This window comes from Sphaeramia orbicularis, chromosome 14, assembly GCF_902148855.1.
Source record: "Sphaeramia orbicularis chromosome 14, fSphaOr1.1, whole genome shotgun sequence".
Taxonomy (NCBI): Eukaryota; Metazoa; Chordata; class Actinopteri; order Kurtiformes; family Apogonidae; genus Sphaeramia; species Sphaeramia orbicularis.
The window spans coordinates 29,201,864-29,222,216 of NC_043970.1; the positions used below are offsets into that span (position 1 = coordinate 29,201,864).

Below are 20,353 nucleotides of genomic sequence, written 5' to 3' on the forward strand. Positions count from 1 at the left end.
CACATAATGTTTGTCATTGTGTGGGTGCTATGGCTGTGATTCTTCCGTTGGAGTTTTAGATTATTCTATTCCGTGTTCTCAAGTGAGTCAGCAAAAAATCTAAAATGTAAATGTTTGGATTTGCATCTTAATCCAAAACACAAATGCGTTTCCTTATTTTACCAGCATTTCAACTGCTGCTGCCTTGTTTTTGTCATAACGCCATGCCAGTTTTGTCGGTGCTGGGGAAATTGAATAGGGAAAAGCAGAAAATAGATCAAATGTAAAGGAAATTGTCTGTGTGATGAAGAGTAATGTTTATGAGGAATGCTAGCTCACACTGCAAAAAAAAAAAAGGAATCCCAGGAAAGTGAAAGAGGCTTTATTTGAGGGAAATAAACTTATCAAGCTTGTTTTTCATCAGAAGATTAAGGCCATTTCAAGAAACTATAGCCAACATGCTGAGATTCCTTCTAATATTGAGCTAGATGTAACCAGTAACAAGCTGAAACAATGGTTTGCATAAAACACCATCAGAACGCAGCTGTTTTCCTTTTTAACAGTGAGATCACTTGCAACACTTCCCCCTTTAATAATATTAAGTATATCTTAAGTAATTAAGTGTGGAGTAGACGTTTGTTCTAGTTTTCCAAAATCAATCCAAGCAATTATAACACATTATATTAAAGAATATTTGGCTTCCTTTTTGTGCGGTGGCAGTACACGTGTGAGATCAAGTACAGCAACTGTTCAGTTCAACATCATCCTCTCTCTGCATGGATGCACAGCATGAGACAGAAACAATCTGAGGGACAAAACGTGGTTATTTTTTCATCAGTTGCTTCTACATTCACATAATTAAAGACATCAGCTTGTTTGGCCCAACTCTTTAAATGAAATTACAATAAAATCATCTGGGCATTTCTAATCTCAGCCCAGGGATGATTCGGCATTTTCCTGCTGCTGTGTTTATTGATGAGTAATATTCAACCTTTGCACTGAAATTATTGCTGTCCCCAGCTGTGATCTCACTGCGACATCTCTCTCGTTTATTAGGTGGTCTACAAGAATAATGAGTTTAGACTGGAACTGTCACGGCTGGCTGAGCAGCAAGACCCTAAGATCAGTATCCATGGTGACCTGATATTCAGCTGTGAGAGTGTGGAAGCCCTGGAGCCGGTCACCTTCGACACGCCGTCTGCCTACTTGACTTTGCCCAGGTGGAACACAAAGAAGACAGGCGCAATATCTTTTGACTTCCGCACCACTGAGCCCAGCGGCCTGCTGCTGTTCAGTCATGGCAGCCTGCAGGGTACGCAGCCCAACAGGAAGCCCCGAGCTGATTTCTTCGCCATAGAGCTGCTGGATGGCTTCCTCTACCTGGTTATGGACATGGGCTCTGGCAGCATTAAGATGAAAGCGAGTAACAAGAGGCTTGATGATGGCGAATGGTGCCATGTGGACTTCCAGAGGAAAGGACGAAACGGTGAGAGGAATGTGTGTGTATGTGAAGCCACAGGAAGTCCTCTGCCTGTGTCTGTTACTGTGTTTTGCTGTTTTTAGCTATGGAGTAAAAAGGCTTCCAAGCTGTGAAATTGCCATATGCCACCACTGTTAGTTGTCACACTGGCATGCCCCTGCTTTTTAGTCATTGCAGTACACTATTCATACATATTAGGCTATAATTACATTGATATTTTTAACTATAATCTATGTATGACATTTTTGAACTTTGTTAATGGATTTCACAAGCGACCTATTATGCATTCACCCACCTCAAATTGGGAAATGTCTGCCTTATTAGCAGAATCCAAATACACATACAGCATACAAATGATTTCTTTTTCTTGCTTCACATTTTTAGAATTTTAATTTTTTTTTTTTTACAGCGTCAGTAGGCAGTATTTTCTTGCAAAATGTCTATAATAACCTTTTAGCATATTACTGCAAGTGGTTTGAGAGGAAGTTAGACTTAAGGAACACCTCTTGGCTCGGCTTCAGAAAATCGAACCTGTAACCAAAGATTTGGTCCATTCATTCATGTCTTTTCAGAGAGGAGATTGACAGTGGTAATGAACAACTACTTCTCAGATACTGTTCCTTTAAGGCACAAAGTTTAGAATTAGACTTAAAAAAAAACAGCCACTCTATATCTCAGAGTAGCATAAGTGTTCCTTTATTTCTTTTAAATATAGGTTATCAAATCCTCTGTGGCGTCGGCCATTATTGTGTGAAAGAAATTTTGCAGCCTGAAGAAGTACGTGACTCAACTGTTGCCGTGTTCATTTTATGGAAAAAAAGTGGCTATAGGAGAAAAGTAAAAGGGTGAAACTGGAACTTAACTGAAAACACAAACCACATAGACTGACAGTATCATAAATGCCATTAAATTTACATTTCATTTACATTTATGCATTTGGCAGATGCTTTTTTCCAAAGCGACTTACAGGGGAAAACCACTCAAATCGATGAATCAATCAAATTTTGTCTATATAGCACCAGATCACGACAAAAGTTATCTCATAACACTTTACATATAGAGTTGGTCAAAACCAGACTCTAAGCCAATTTACAGAAACCCATCAGAATCCTCCAGGAGCAAACACTTGTGATTGGTGACAGTGGCGAGGAAAAACTTCCCTTTAACAGGCAGAAACCTCGAGCAGACCAGACTCCTGGAAGATGGCTGTCTGCCTTGACCAGTTGGGGTGTAAATAGTTTGAGCTACTTAATAAATGCTAACACAATCTCTGTCTGATAGCCGTAGTGTCAACATTGTGAAATGTAAACACATACAGGGTGGGGAAGCAAAATTTACAATGAACATTTAGTTGTTTTTTCTCAGCAGGCACTACGTCAATTGTTTTGAAACCAAACATATATTGATGTCATAATCATACCTAACACTATTATCCATACCTTTTCAGAAACTTTTGCCCATATGAGTAATCAGGAAAGCAAACGTCAAAGAGTGTGTGATTTGCTGAATGCACTCGTCACACCAAAGGAGATTTCAAAAATAGTTGGAGTGTCCATAAAGACTGTTTATAATGGAAAGAAGAGAATGACTATGAGCAAAGCTATTACGAGAAAGTCTGGAAGATACTATTAAAGAAGAATGGGAGAAGTTGTCACCCGAATATTTGAGGAACACTTGCGCAAGTTTCAGGAAGTGTGTGAAGGCAGTTATTGAGAAAGAAGGAGGACACATAGAATAAAAACATTTTCTATTATGTACATTTTCTTGTGGCAAATAAATTCTCATGACTTTCAATAAACTAATTGGTCATACACTGTCTTTAAATCCCTGCCTCAAAATATTGTAAATTTTGCTTCCCCACCCTGTATATTGTGGCTATGCTAGCTAATTAGCAAGCTACCTGACAGACCATATATTCAATACATATGAATGCTAACATGGGCTAATGCAACTAGTTTATAAGTTATACCAGTTATTGTAATTATACACTGGTAAACTTCATGACAGAATCCAATGACAGCCTTGCTAGTTTAACTCCTTAAATAAAGCTATGGCAGAGCCGCCTGGCAGGGAAAGAAGTTGAATTTTTTCAATAAACAAGAGCTCTAAATGTCCATCTCAGCAGCCAAGCTAACGCTAGCTATCAATCAAAGCCCACACGGTGCAGCAGACACTAATGGCACTTAGCTGTCAATCACAGCAGCCACTCCCTTAATTATGCAGAAGTTTTGGCTTTGGATAACCTAAAGTTATATAAAACTTCACCCCTTTGCAATTGTTAGGGAAGGGCAAATGAACTATAGAGACCAAAACCTGTCTTTGTAATACTTGTAAAATCATGTTTATTTGAGCTGTAAAGTTTGTGATTTTAACATGCAGGACCGTAGGGATGACTGACTTTTGGAGCCAGCTCCCAGTGGTCATTCAATTTACTGCAGAGTTTGACACTAATTTATTTACTTCACTTTTCAGTCACAGAGGATGCAATTAATGTAAAGTCACTGCTTCTTCAGTTACATAATTAAAATACATCTGCTTATTTGGCAAAACTCCTCCTTGTAATCAGTATGAAATCATGGATTATGTGAAAACAGCTATCATGACAAATCACTGTCAAAACTCCATCAGACCTGTCAAACTGTGCAGAGTCTGTGGCAGCATCTGAAATTCCATATTAACATGCTAATTGGTTGGCTAACATTGAGCAAGATTTTTTTTTTTTTTTTTTACTTCTTTGTATATTCTAAACCATAGTATGAAACTAATAGTATGTGACTTGCATGGTGTTTCATGGTAAATATTACTGTATTCAAGGTTGTGGACACTTGGTAAAAAGTGTAAAGCATAAATATCCCTGTGACAGAAGGTTAACAGCCCAGTAGTAAGTAGTATTACACATGTTCCAGTACAGTTTGCCAGTAGAGGTGTGATTAGCTGGTTACCAAGGTTACATACCCCTACCTGGTAAGGATATTTTTAGGGAGTAATATGTATTCACACCCTGATCAGTGAAAACAGAAAGATATATTCTACTGTGAATATGCTGAACGCTAGTATTTGTTTTGTGTTTGTTGTACATTGCATAGGAATCCAGACAGACTATGACCATTTCTCAATACCAAGAATGTGAGAACGGAAGAACAGACAAGAATGCGTATTGAGAAAGGGCCTGTGTGTTTCCTCACAGAAGAAACATGACAGCACACCTATTTGCGATATTTTGATTTCATGTTTCTCTAACATCCCGAAATAGCGTTGCATCGTGTTTATCTTATTTTCAGTTTACACTTAGGACACAGAGGAGAAAGCTGCGTAAGAATCAGTTTATTTCAGGGTCTTTGCGCATGTTTGAAAAGTGTGAAAGTGTCTTTAAATGTAGCTTTTTATATACAAGGTGTAAAAATGTCCAGAACTGCTGAGGGCAAGACATTAAATTTCATCTGAGACAGGATGAATGAGTCCTGTTCCACTTTTTATGTTTTATTTGACTGAAAGTTTATATCCCATGTCAATGTCCATTTCTGTTTGGCTGTACATAGTTCAGATGATTTGTCTAGTGCGAAGCCTTCAGGCCTCCCTATCGCCCTTCAGACAGCATTCAGCTCTTTTTCACATCAAAGCAAGGATTGCGGGCTTTACATAGAAGTTGACACCACTTGTAGACAGTAAATGTTTTCTGTACATGGGAATTAATTTTTCCTTTCAGAGGTAAGAGTCATTGCATACTTATAGAATTGCTTGATACTAGTGTTTTCAGTGCTACCTTTTCTTTTCCTGAGTGCTACCCACTGCAGCTTTACTTCTTTATTTTCCAGGGGAAGTTTTGTTTATTTTCCTGTCATGAAATTGACTTCTTAAGACTGGCAGTACAATTTCTTTATCCACACTTCTTAAGTCAAGCAGGGACTAGTGCTTACTTCCTCAATCTCACAGTTTGTTCTCTCCTCTCACTTAGCACATCCCACACACACCTGTCTTCCTTTTTTTTTTTTGTCTTGATAACACTATGGTTACACATTGACTCACTGTCAATTCCTGCCCCGTAGGATTTATCTCTGTGAACAGCCAGAGCGTCCCCTTCTCTGCCAATGAAGGCAGCGAGATCCTTGATCTAGACAGGGACATGTATCTCGGAGGTCTACCCGAAGACCGCCAGGCCGTCATGCTCCCTCCTGAAGTGTGGTCGGCCTCTCTGGGCCTGGGCTATGTCGGCTGCGTGAGGGACCTTTTTATTGACGGACAGAGCCGTAACCTGTGGAGACTGGCGGAGGTTCAGAGCGCTGCAGGTGTGAGCAGCTTCTGCACCAGAGAAACCCATGTCAGGTGTACCAGAGACACCTGTGCCAACGGTGGGCATTGCAGAGAAGGTTGGAACCGGCACATTTGCGACTGCAATGGTACTGGCTACCTTGGTCCCAGCTGTGAGACTGGTAAGAGTTACAGAAGAATAATACAGTAGGGGTGGAGAATAGGTGAATTTTAAAGTGCTCTTGGAAAGCTTTTATCACATACACACACCAGTATTTTATTTATTAACTTAGCTGTGTAGTGGCTGGAAAGTGTTGGTACAGACAGGAAAAAGTAAATGCATAGGAAATGTAGAGATGTCTAAAAGTGCAGGCTTCCCACCAGTAACTGTATTTATAGTAAAATACTGCAGTAAATATAATGAAAATGAGTGTACTTTCAACACTTAATAACATTAATTCAATTTGCAAGGGATACACAGATCTTACCTTATCATTTCCAGTTCAGATTATACAGAGTACGTTCTGATAGCAGTTTTGTTTTTTTTTTTTTCTAAATGTAGAAGATACAGTAATGAGATCATTTTTTGACATGTAAAGCAAAATCAGGCCTGACATTGTTTAAAAAACAATGCTTTCAAACTTCATAAAACAAAATATAAGCTATTAAAATAAGTTTTAAGATTATTAGTCATGCATCAACTGCTTTTTGGGTCTGAATTGGATCAATATGGAATACCAATATCAGACTGGTGTGTCTCTACAATTAGCTACAATAAAAACATTAAAAGGTTTTGACAAATAAAATGAAATTTGATTAGTGACTGTAAACACATGCTTGTATGCTTTCATGAAGTTTATGGCGGAGTCTATATTATGCTGAGAGGTGGTTGTTTGTTGTAGTAACAGACTTCATTTAAAGTCAACGGTTTGTAATGTTGTATATTGTAGATGAGCAGAGGAACCCAGAGTGAGCTTAAGGATTTTCTCTGACAGTCTGTTATCGTAGATGTAGGAAAATGAGACAGTTGTTATCTTAGTGAATGTCAACAAAAGATTGTCTCAGTAGAAAACAAGCTCCAACAATAGCTTCACTGAACTGCACAAATTTTACATATTGTACCTTTAAAATAACTGAAATACGAAAAACAGTTGTATAGAATCCATTTGTACATATTATAAACTCTCTAGAGCAGGGGTTGGCAACCCAGGGCTCCTGAGCCAGATGTGGCTCTTCAACCTCTCTCCAGTGGATCTCTGTGGGTTGGATCAGAAACACACGAAGGAACATATGGAAATTATTATTCATTTACAATCATTTATTCAAATTATTAGTGAACATGTGAACATTTTACTGTCGTTGTCGTGGGCCTAAAGCCATTCTTACATTGTCCATCTGTGAAATGTGCAGCCTAGACACAAAATAAAACCTTTTTTTTTTTAACATTTCATCAATCAAAATCTATCATAGGATACATTATGACCTGGCACCTTTTTTGCTCGATTTCTTAGCACAAATTGACATGCATTTGTTTGTGGTTAGTCTATTGTAACATAAGCCTACAAATGCTAGTGGATTTTTTACCACATAACACAATAAATGAGTTTTGTGTAATGGAAGTAGCCCCTTCAACAAAAAGAATAAAAATCTCAACAGCTTTCTTTACTGTAGTGTTAAAATTTCATTGAAGTTTGATTGCATGTAAGTTAAAGCACCACATTATGATAAATAGGCTCCTGCAGTGTAGACGCCTAGTGGTAAAGCCCAGAGAGGGGTTAAGGTTTTTTTCACTGCTCAAGACAGATTTTTTTTCTTTCAAGTACAAAAGGTTCTTCAGATTGTAATTGTTGCTGACTTGTGTCCTAGAGTCACATCAGTAATTGATAACATTTGGATATAGTACAAATAGTACAAATAAAACTGATCTGATTTGACAGACAGATGATTAAAATGTAAAACAACAGACAGTTATGTAAAGCCGTTACAAATAGAGGTTGTGACATTACAGACAAAATGTCTAAAATGACTAAAAGTTACTGGCACATTATATTTAGAACATGCTTTATTCTATTGCAGGAACCAGGTGCACAGAAATGAAAAGCAGTGTTTAAATAGAACATGATGCAGGATCTGGTCAGTAGAGCAGGTCCATCTGGGTAATGAAGCTGATTCCCAGTTCGCTTGAGCTCAAAACAACAATCCATGCTGACAGTACAGCTTAGTTGAGAATGCAATGACAGTGGGACATGGTTTTCATTTGAGCCATTCATAAGGTAGACTACAGTATTTCTTTACACTATCATCACTCATTTATGAATTATCAGTATCCTTAGGTTTCCATTACTATAGATCTTCCATTAGCGCTACTTTGTCAGGCTGAATCACGCTGCATTTACCATGCAGATGGTTTTCTCACAGAGAGGCCAAATTACACAGATCTATTGGCAGCTAATAGTATGAGGGATATATGAAAATCCCCCTTCTATTGCACTATGATGGGAATAAATCCTTCAGAAATTTGATTGCAGCTCCAATCTCACCACTCTCATCTTATCCTCCAGGCTTTTTCTGCCATCTGGTGCGACTGATGGAAACTGCAATCTAAAATTATATCATGCAGCACCTGAGATGAGATTACCAGAAATGGTTTTCATTTCATAAATCCCACTTTTTGTTTCTAATTCAGTCTTGTGATTTCCTCTGGGGAATCTAACATGTCCTCTTGCTGAAATCCTCAGAGGCCACAATGGTGAGCTATGATGGTAGCATGTATCTGAAGGTGGTGCTGCCAAGGACGCTGCACACAGAAGCTGAGGATGTGTCCCTGCGCTTCATGTCCCAGAGGGCCTTTGGGCTGCTGATGGCTACCACCTCCCAGCAGTCAGCGGACACACTGCGTCTGGAGCTGGATGGCGGCAGAGTGAAACTCACTGTGAACCTGGGTAATGGTGCTGCAGCAAATTAAAAAGCAGATAATAGCATCTGACCTTTTAGCACTTGTCACTTAGCCAAAGACCTCATGTTATTGGTTTTGTGTCAGACCCTCCCATATCCATCTCCATACACAGGAAGCACAGTTGCTTAAAAAGCACTTTCATTACTTTACAGCTAGTTTAATATGTTTTCAGTGGTTGCAAAGTGTGACTGGAAAGTAATATAGCAGACTGTAAAATATGCCATTAATCTGTAGGAAGTAAGTTTTCTAAAAATCTCTTTTTCATTTTTTGCCAGCTCTTGTCTGTTTATATTTTCAGGGCCAGACTTAAAACAAGCCTAGACTAAGTTCCACAGTAACATAGTCTGCCCTCTATTCACCCTCATTTCTTTATGTAAAATATTTTATTCACTGAAAACTCTTATACTCTTAAACTTCAATATATGCATGAGTTAAAGGATTCATTAATCATATCACTTCAGTTTTATAAAGAGATCATTTTGAGTTTATTTCAGGATGAAAGTGCCCCATTCTGGAATGGCTTGGATGTCATCTAGGATTTAATAGAAAAATTACTCATATTTCTCCTTCCTTATCACCAAAAAATGCAGACGGCTCAACATAAGCTGTTATTTTTTCAATTTTACCCTGAAAAATAATTAACTTTTAACAGTTTAAAGTGTTTCACACAGCTGCAAGAATAACCAAGTGCTTTCTTTCTATCTATCTATCTATCTATCTATCTATCTATCTATCTATCTATCTATCTATCTATCTATCTATCTATCTATCTATCTATCTATCTATCTATCTATCTATCTATCTATCTATCTATCTATCTATCTATCTATCTATCTATCTATCTCAGGGAGCTATGGTCAAACTCTAGGGCATAAATTCCTTTTTAAGCAACTGTACATGTGTGTATGCATATGTAGCATTTATCTCTCTTCTCTCTCTCTCTCTCTCTTTCTCTCTCTCTCTCTTTTTCTTGCTCTCTCTCCTAGTTCATCCAGTGGTCAGGTCCCACCTGACCACTCCGGCTCTTTCAGCCCTTCAATGGCTTATCTGCAGTTCAAGGAGAAGGCAGTCAGAGACCAGATACATCAGAGATATTAGCATTTAACCTATTTAAACTCACATTAGAGATGTGCCGTCGTAGTTCGGTCTACTCACACTTCCTGACCTGTCCAGTTTAGAGATGCTTCACTGAACAGAAGGCGCCAGTGATGGTGACACAGACCCACACACTCACACACATCCACACCTGCAGCAGAACCTGGTCTCTGGCTGTCTGTATCCACTGCTCTGTGATGGTTGACAGCTTAAGAGCACTCTGCAGCCACATGACTTATACTAATGTATTCATGCACTCTTGGATAAATCGCTTCCATTAATTCAGCACATACAGATTATTAGAGGGACTCCAGGAATCCATTTTGAACCCAAAACTCTGAATATTGCAGATGGCTTTCGAAGATATTAGCTCTTCCATACATAGGAAAATATTACAAATCTGCCACATTTCTGCTGTTGTCATTATTTTCTTGGTATAAGGTTCACTGTGGCTGCAAGTGCAAATCGCCCTTTCCCTCTGGATTCAACTTGGATAATATATTATCATGAGGCCTGGAGAGCAAGAGGGACACTGACTCATTATCGTTAACAGCAGTTAAACTTTGAAAGTGAACACAGATCAAAGTTTGCGTGTTAGAGTAAAGGTGCATCAATATGTAAACCAAATTGAAAGCAACAGCAGAAGAACATATCTTTAGTTAATCCAAGTAGCACTAGAACTGGTCTCAGGACCAGCGAAATGTATCATTTATATTTGCTAAATGCAAATATAAATTTGCTAAATGCAAATATAAATGCTGCACCACTAATATTTGAGTATTGTCTCAAACTTATGTAGTTCAAGCCCCCAAAAAAAGGAATTTGGTGTCTCCACAAACCCAAACATCCATGTGTCATTGTAAAAGTATATCACAGCGATAATCATATTTACTAAGTGTCACTACATCTTAAAATATGGATATACAATTTTATTGCGCTTTAGATTAAATAATCACATTCTACTTTCCTTTCCATTACTCACACCTTATTCAACAACATAAGCAGAGAGTGTAATCATATTTTCATATGCAGATACAACAGAGAGGTCTACACATAGTATCTGAGCCAGATAGACCAGCAAAAATGAATGTTTTACACCTATTTTAGAGTACAAAATTCATTAACATGTAATTAGCTGATAATCAGATAATATATTAAATCTGATTAGTCATGACCTACTGTCAGTAAATTGTGTAACAGTATAATTTGTGGAGCGTATGCTATCAAGTATCATATATACACAAACTTAATGTATACAGACTTTGCAGAAGCTCTAACAAAAGGATCATAAATATTGTATTGGAAGTGTGTTTAGTATATAAAAAAATTACACCTTAAAACAAGAAAATAAACAAAAACAAATTAGGAGTTGTACTGTATTCGAGTTGGACAAAATAATACTGTTGTCTTATGATCTTCACAAAGGAAACTGCACAGATGACGAAAAATAAAACTTGATCAAACAACTTAGCTGTGGTTTTAGACAGAAGACAGCCACAATAAAAATCATCTGTTTTCTGTTCGGTTTGTGGCGTCAATAGCTGGATTGAAGATCTGTTCTAAATTGTCAGAATCAAACAAGGTCAGAACTCTGGCAATTTAGTCTGAACCATTGATTCACAAACATTGAACCTACCGAAGAAAATAAACTAACATAGTTACCTCGGCCAAGGAGGTTATGTTTTTGCTGGCGTTGGTTTGTCTGTCATGTTTTCCTGTCTGTGTGCAAGATAACTCAAAAAGTTATGGATGGATTTGGATGAAAATTTCAGGAAATGTTGACACTGACACAAGGAACAAATGATTAAATTTTGGTGGTGATCGGGGTGGAAGGGTTGGAGGGGGGGCACTGATCTGCCTTGGCGGAGGTCTGTGCTCTTCAAGTGCTTTTCTAGGTACTAAATATTTTCATAAACTTTCAGAACTAAATTCACTAGTGGTGAAAAAAACACTGCCATTTCAGCCTCAAAATGAATTATTTTACTTTACTTCTCCATTTTATTTCCTTTTGTTGTTTTCTTTGACTCAAAAAGTGTTTTCTTACCAGTTCTCATCCCATTTCATAATGTTAGTACTCATTAGAACCATTGTGGTGACTCACTACTCTCTCTAGTGGTCACATAAATTAAACTGTTGTGAATAGGTTAAATTCAATACATTGTCATTTTTGGTATTTCTTCTTAAATCTTTATTCTAAACACTGTAATGGTAATTTTAGGCCATTTTAAAGTAGAAATGCTACATATAACTCCTTTATTAAGCATGGCCATGTTCAAATTGTCCTGATTTCTCTACCTGAGACACCAAAGTCTTTCACAATTTCCATTTTGGGAGTTTGCTATCTGCTTCAGATACTTTCCTTCACAGCTCTGAGTGTTTATTACCTCAGAGCATGTGACGGTAAAAGCATCGGTTGTGGTATCTGTAACAATCTAATTAATTTGCTAGAGCTGAGTCTATGGAGCTGTATCAGAGCAGATACAAAAGCTAAAAATAACCCTGCTGCACCTCTACTTTAATGGTCGATAAAACTCTATTGATCCCGACTTTGATCTGTTCTGCTGTGCGGTACCTCCAGCAGTGCCAGACATATGCTGAGGTTTTCCTTTCAATCTGATGCCTTTCTCATGTTATGCTCACTAAGGGGAGGAAAGTGGCGGTTTAGACTCTTGAGGCTGTCCCCGGATGGTGGGCTCTCAAATGCACTGAACTGTCTGCAGAATGTAGCTTGAAGGATGTGAAATATTCTCCTCTTTTGTGCTGTTCGTTTTTCTTTTAATCTCACCATCTCACTCTCTCTCTCACCAGATTGTATCAGGATAGACTGTAATCTCAGTAAGTGTCTCCTATGATTATTTACTGTACCACCATTTACAGAACATGCATTGTAGTATAACCGTATGCCTCTTGATCTGTTCCCTCATGAAACAGACATAATTTGTTGATTTCCCCTCCTTGTCTCCTTGTTTGCTGTTGATCCTGCTCTTGAGAATCATTACAAAGATAGCAACAAGAATGAGACTCCACAGTGAAGTAGCTGTACGGTTGAATATAATGAGATATTTTTGCTTTGCGCTCACGGTATCTACATTTTAATAAGTATTCAAATAGTAGATAATGGTACTGCAGTCGAGTGTAACTAAACCTGACATAAAGTCATCTGTTGTTATGCTGCCATTGAGCCATCATTCATTCGACTGTGACTAATTTACTCACATTGCTAATAATTGCTTACAGCTAATGTACAATCAACAATTATTTGGAGTAGGAGAGGCAGAGATTGGTTTTCCAGTTTTATTAGTGCAGAGAATAAATTGATTTTGGTACCAGGATATTGGACTCCAGCAGCTGAGCTAATATTAACTTAAAGGTTGACCTTACATCTGATCAATAGATGAGTATGAGACAAGACTGTTAGCCTTGAAAAGGATTTTTTGCTTGTTTGTTTTGTCGATATTAAAATGTGTTAGAAAGGGTGTGATTTTAGCAGCAAATCCTTCCAGCTGTGTTCAAATACCCTCACCATAAAGAATGAGTCTGGTGATATTTTATTTCAATCAACAGATAAGGTTATCATAAATGAATTATTCACACTATGAGACTAGGAGTCAAATAAAATATCCAGCAGATGAATCTAGTAACTATCTTCCCCATTTGAGCTGCAGTTAAAAAACAAATTAATTAAACACGTAATTTATTTAGGAATGAGTTATCTTGTTTCGTGAGACCCCCTGCAGATGAAATATGAACAATAAATTTAGTCTTTTTGTTATTTGATGATCACTAATAAATAAAACAATAAAAATAGGAGGAAGTAAAAATTGATTTTTAACAGACTGCTGTAAAAAAATACTTTAGCGCTGAAACCTGAAGTACTGTATATCTGTATATCTGTTGCTAATATCGGATGCAGTTTGTCCTTACTAAACCAAAGAAAAATCATTAAACCAAATCAATGACCATCTTCATTAATACTATTATTTATTGTGTCCTGTAAATACTCATTAGCATGCTAATTCATTAATAAAATAGTTAATATATGTCATTTTCACATTGCAGAACTCAGTAAAGAAATTATGTCCAATATTCCCTATTTAGGATTACATGTATTCATGGCCTACTTTTAAAGATTTACATTCCCAGTAGGAATTATTGGTCCTGTGCCACAGACAGGCCCAACAAGTCATAAAATATTGAAAAAATAGATGTGGAGATTATTGTTCTGGGTATTTTCATGGGAATATTGAATATTGCCAGCTCTATCTGTTAAAATGATCAAATTATGTCATTTTGGAGTATGTTAACAAGTTCCTTCAGTGTAATAAGTATGAGTTTCCCCATCTATGATTCATCATCCAGCACTTGATACCCTTAAAATTTCTTCCTTGCATTTTAATGAATAAATAAACTGTATAAATATGTAAAATGTCTAAAGTCTTACAACATGAAAAATGACTAAGAGCAAAAGCTCACATTACACTGAAGACAAGAGCATCCATCAAACGCAGTTTCATGAAACAGCACTCGAATGACTGCACATAATTCCATTGATTAAAAGGCAGATGAAAGCCAAAGGCAAATTTTCCTCTGTATTAACAGAATTGATTTTCTGGTATCACATACACTCGTGAAATAGAGAGGCACTTTTAAGTTATAACACAGTGATGCCGGCATTCATGATGTAAATTGTTGCGCTTACCTGATAGTGAGAGTCAGGCAATTTAAGTTTGGTTCCCACTACAGCAGTGTGAGAAACAGATAAAAGCTATTGCCAGTGGAGAGGTGAATGACTCTGATATAGATCATCCAATACAGAGGAGGCTTCAGGATGCTCATAATAGTTATCTCTATAATCAGCGCAGTCCAGGCTGAAAGCATGGTTCCAACCCTCATGTATGAATAATTATTGGATTCTCTAAAATAAAACATTCACTGTTACTGATTTAGAGAGATGTCTGAATATAGATCTATATTTCTATGGTAACTATAAATGATGCAAACTTATTGCAACAATTTATACACTCTCTAACACATTTTGACATTATGCATTAAAGTAGAATCAATAACTCACAGTCTGTGCTGTAATTTTGTCCCATGTTAATCTATTGATCTGAGGTATAAACGCAATTTGTTTATAGGATCAAGGCTGCTTTTCCTGTTAAGACAGATTTATTACATGTGTATGGCCAGAGTAAGAGTCCATTATATTAAATGGATGACATTATACATTTCCCCAGTCAAGGTAAGTAGTGTGTGTCTGGATGTGTGTGTGTGTGCGGATTGTTAGAGGAAAATGAGCGAGTAAGCTATACATCTGCAGAAGAGCAAATGGCACCAAAAATATTCAGTAAAATAATGATACAAATGCTAAAGAAAAAACAATAGACATAATGCTTTAATTGCTTTCTCCTCAGTTGACAACTTATCATCTGTACCAGCAGATGGCATTGTATCATCATGCACCGCTCACAGAACCCCATACAGTGCATGCACCACCCCTGTACAAAATTAATCATCTCCCTGATCAAATACGTGCACCTATGCTATACCAGTGACCTTTGAAAGGTTTTTATGTGGCTGAGAGGATGATAGATGATGTGTTACTGGATTTAATAATAAAATATTTAAGAGTTCAGAGCAAAAAATGGAACCAAATTTTAAATTACAGACTTACTTGTCTAAATGGTGTAAAAAAAAAAACAACTATGTTTTTGTCTATGATCTATGAAATTTACAATACGCTTCATAAATTTGTCATGAATAATTAATATCCAAAGACTCTTTAAGGAGAAAGAAAAGTGTCGTATTTTGTCTGGCTCATTTCTGAAGGAAACAGAGACAGAGCATCTGGAAGTAGTCTGTGATGGAATTCACAGTGGGAGGGTAATAGTTATAAGAATAAATGTTACAGCAGTGATTGAGGGGAATAATGGATCACTGCACAGTTTTAATGTGGAATTTGTTCAACAAATGTACACATTTACCCTAACATGCTGTACTTAATACAGCCTATGCACAAAGCCAGTGTTCAGACATAAAGCTCACCTGGACATGAACACTTGGCTTTTGAAGTTACCCTTGTTGAAAAATATTAATCAAATCCAATTTAGACTGAAGATCAAACTGGACAAAATAGATTCTTCATATGTGCTGTGTGTAGTTGAGCCTCTCATAGCTGTGAAGGTACTTTAAAAGGAGCCAACATTTCAAAGGGTTTACAGTGGGATGTTTGTGTGAATACATATTATACCGCACCATTTTCTACCTCTGCACTGACATACACTAGACAGATCATTGTACTCACCTGAAACATTTTCTTATGTTAGTTTTGCTACGAGCCCATATTATTTTTTTCTCATTTTTATTGCCAAAAATAAAATAAATAAAAATGAAATGTTTCAGTGTTTGTGCACAGGTAATATACAGGTGAATTCAAGAAGACACAGGAAGAACATGTATTTGTTCTCTGTGCACTCGTGAAGTTTCACTTCTGCTATTTTTCCATTAGGGTGTTTGAGCTCAGACATTGACATTAGATAACAGGAAAGCTCCCCTCTGAGAAGCACTGATAAGATGAATAGTCCTACTACCCAGCATACCACTATCTCCTCTTTCATTATAGCAAATCTTGTCAGTTCCTCTGTTGCTATTTGGAGATTTACAAGGTAAACACTTCTGTTTTTGTGTCGGACATTATTCTAGCAAGTGGTTTGTTTTTCATTATCTTAGTAAATTCCTCAAATATAGAGAGAGGAGGATCTGAAGTGATTGATCTGTCTGGTGTGGGGAGTCGATATTCAGCAGGTGGATGGGTATCATGCGGTGTGCAGTAAAGATACTTGATATGCAGCTCTGGCCAAAATTCTCCTGTCGCAGTTTTATTTCCCTGAGGATGAAACAGTGAAGTGTTCGGAAACCAGTTGATGTTTTCCATTTATTGCCCTCTGTACGTCCCCTGTAATTCTCCTGCACCCTGAGCTCAATTAGACAGACAAACCCCTAAAGGCGCAGTCAGCTTAGGCATGGCCAATTAGTTTCCCAAGCGATGTCAGAACTCCTTTGAACTGCCGTGTCGGCCTGTTGCATAGGCACTGATTCGGGATGACGGTGCTGCAGTGGCAGCTCTGCACTGTGACCTATTTTGAAACCAGTGAAAAAGCCAGAGGATAGTGCAGAAATCCTGAAACTTAAAACTGCATGTTTGAGAGCAGCCACAGGATAATTTTTCCTCTGTAGATATATGCTTCTACGTGTGCAAACTGAAAGTGTGTGTAATATTGCAATAAACACACCACAAAAGGATGCTTATAATCAAATTCAGCAATCTCAAGAACAAGAGCAAAGCACAGTAAGGTTTAATCTCTTTTAAATTGCTCTTAAACTGTGAATTTATTGGCTGCAGGCAGATGCTGAATTCTGTGTGTGCGCAAGTGTGAGAGATACTGAAGGTGAATGAATATATGTACCCTGATGAGAGAGTGCTTCTGTTCTTGAGAGCCTCATTTGGAAAGTGTATATTGTGAGCTGATGAGGTATGATTTTCACTTGATGTATTTCTCCTTTTAGGTAAGGGACCAGAGGTACTCTTGGTAGGTGAGAAGCTGAATGACAATGAGTGGCACACAGTGAAGGTGGTGCGGCGTGGGAAGAATTTGCAGCTATCTGTGGATAATGTCACCGTGGAAGGTAGGAAGGGATTATAAAGAGAGAATAGTAACAAATGCACAGATATTACAAGGAATTTGATGTTCAACTTTTTGTACTACATTTTTGTTGGGTTCAGGCCACATGACTGGTGCCCACACCCGTCTGGAGTTTAACAACATAGAGACTGGTATCATGACGGAAAGGCGATTCATCTCTGTGATGCCATCCAACTTCATCGGCCATCTGCAAGCCCTGTCCTTCAATGGCGTGCTCTATCTGGACCAGTGCAAGAACGGGGACATTTCATACTGCGAGCTGAATGCTCGATTTGGCATGAGGCATATTGTGGCCAATCCTGTAACTTTTCTCACCCAAGCTAGTTACTTGGCCTTCTCCACTTTACAGGCCTATGCCTCCATGCACCTTTTCTTCCAGTTTAAAACCACTAGCCCTGATGGTCTGATACTTTACAACTCTGGCGATGGCAGTGATTTTATCGTTGTAGAGTTAGTTAAAGGGTAAGTGTGAAAGTGTAAAGCCTGAGCTCTAGTTAAATCTGCATAGACCTTTTTGTTCGTACAGTTCTACACAATTATCTATTTATAGACTTGGCTTCACTAAAGATAGAAGTTTATTTGGAGACATACTATTTATGTGTAGTTCATTTATAAATCCCTATTTTCTTTCTCGCAGTGGTATTTGTTGCTACAAAACAGTAAGCATTTAGATAGGACTATTAATATTCTTTTCTTCAAAATTACCCAATTGGGATTCATATGTTGAATTCATCTGCCTGCAGCTCTGTAGACAGACTTAAAGATGAATCGCAATCATTTGTTCATCATAAATAATTTTGTTAAGGGAATGAAATAGAGAGATATAACAAGAGTGTAAAAGAACAGCTGCCACAGTGCCAGCGTCATTCTCAAACCAAGAAGTAGATTTGGCAAATATGTTCCAAATGCATTATTCATTGTAAATAATTTTTTATTACAGACCCAATAGCAGGCAAAACTTGTCGAAATGGAGCAAGCAAAGCAACTATTTTACCTTTCTACTGTCAAACCTTGCACAGACTTTCTTCCAGTAAGCAATTAGTCAGCAGGAGGCCTTGTTCAACACTGGAGCCTGCAGGAGGAGCTTGCATACACAACGTAGACAAAAAGTAGCTTCCAACACTTCTGTCACAGTTTTCAGCTCAGGCTTTTCACAGTGTTATGTGTGAAGTATCACTGCTTTGTCATGGATCCTGCCTAGCTTTGATTCAGACAAATTCAGTTTTTGACAGACGGTTGCTGGCTGATCGAATAGATATCCCCATCAACATTCAGCTACATGATTGTCACTGCATTATTATGTGTAAATATTATTCACTGTACAAGAGAAGCCAGCACACAGTGTAGGATTGGAAGCAAATGAGAACCACATCACAACACAACACACTATCACAGACATTAATAGGCACCACTGGATAGACACTATGCAGGACATCAAAACAGCATATGTTATTTGTTATCTTACGCTATGCATAGTTGCAAAGCTATGCATAGTTGCATTATTACAATATTTAGGAAGTAGCTCAAGGAACCATAAAGTAAATCTGCTCATCAATGAAGCCAACATAGAAAATTTTAGGGCTTACTTAGAAGAATGTGTCCAAGTATTAAAGCCTAAATAAAAAGGATTAAAAATATATATTTATTGATTTAAAATAAGACATTTTGTGTATATCTGGGGAAAGAAAAGCTCCTGAATGCATTATATATTTTTTGTGCAGGTATATTCACTATGTTTTTGACTTGGGAAATGGTCCATCACTAATGAAGGGAAACTCTGACAAGCCACTCAATGACAACCAGTGGCACAATGTGGTGATCTCCCGTGACAGCAACAATGTGCACATCCTGAAAATAGATTCCCGCACCGTCACCCAGCACGCCAATGGGGCCCGCAACCTGGATTTGAAAGGTAAAGGCTATGGCCAAAATGCAAGTAAATATTAATATTGTATTATCGAGCCTGAATAATGCATCACATGTATATAGCCACGATGACTGTGTGGAAGATGCAGGTCACATTCTGTCACTGTTCACACAGCTGTAATATTATATGAGGGAAGAAATCCAATCCAAATGTTATTAGCATTCACAGAGGTCTTTCACTCAGAATTGTTCAGTTCTCTACACTAGCATGAGCATAGCATGTGACAGCATTTCATATTTCAACATCCGCATGAGCCAGTGGTGTAGTGGTCCCTGGAGATGCGGGTATACTCTCAATTTTTGCCTTTTTTTTAATGCAGTCCAGAAAAAATGTCCTGTTTTAGAAACGGTGACATGTAAAACTACTCTATTTAGTTTACCCAGAAATCTATCAGTAGTGTTTGCTCACTATTATGAAATTATCATGACTTGATCAGGAGCAGTTTGTAGGTATTACTGGTCTTACTGTTAAATGTTAAATGTATTCAACATGAGGCAAACATAGGATAACGTTAGCCTTTCATAACGTTAGCCTTTCATAATGTTAGCCTACTCACACAGTCTGATTGTTGACAAAATGTGCAGTCATATGGCCAGTAGTTTAAAACAGTGACTCATTTGGAAACCACCTTAAAACTTACTTAATAATTATGTATTCCATGAAAGTAGGTTCTCTCAATATGTGCCACTCATTTGAAATGCATTTATTCTGCCGTTCTCATTTGCATTTCTAATTATCTCACATCTTTCAAGGAAATGTGCAGTGACCTGTCAATCAACTGGGGTGGCACTGCCACCTGTGCCACCTGAGGTGTCTGACCTGCCCTACTCTACCTCTGATTGGCCCATCAAGTCCTCCTGCCTAAAGTTAACCAATCTAATCAGCGAAGGCAGCGAGTACTATCCAATTAGAGACAGAGCAGGGCGGGTCATGGCTTCACCATCCTATGAGAAAAAATGAGCAAT

General features: G+C 37.8%; 1 protein-coding gene across 8 annotated transcripts in view; it reads left to right on the forward strand.

Moving 5' to 3' along the window:
- Positions 1 to 20,353, forward strand: part of LOC115432839 (neurexin-2-like) — a 166,881-nt gene that overhangs the window by 65,372 nt on the left and 81,156 nt on the right. For 5 of the 8 annotated variants that reach the window (XM_030153879.1, XM_030153883.1, XM_030153878.1 and 2 more), the window contains 7 exons: positions 1,036 to 1,465; positions 5,506 to 5,889; positions 8,446 to 8,649; positions 12,567 to 12,593; positions 17,325 to 17,444; positions 17,542 to 17,923; positions 19,183 to 19,373. In XM_030153879.1, coding sequence (XP_030009739.1) covers positions 1,036 to 1,465; positions 5,506 to 5,889; positions 8,446 to 8,649; positions 12,567 to 12,593; positions 17,325 to 17,444; positions 17,542 to 17,923; positions 19,183 to 19,373 — 1,738 coding nt within the window. The remainder of the gene's footprint in view (positions 1 to 1,035; positions 1,466 to 5,505; positions 5,890 to 8,445; positions 8,650 to 12,566; positions 12,594 to 17,324; positions 17,445 to 17,541; positions 17,924 to 19,182; positions 19,374 to 20,353) is intronic. The other 3 variants (XM_030153882.1, XM_030153877.1, XM_030153880.1) reach the window with 1 other exon arrangement.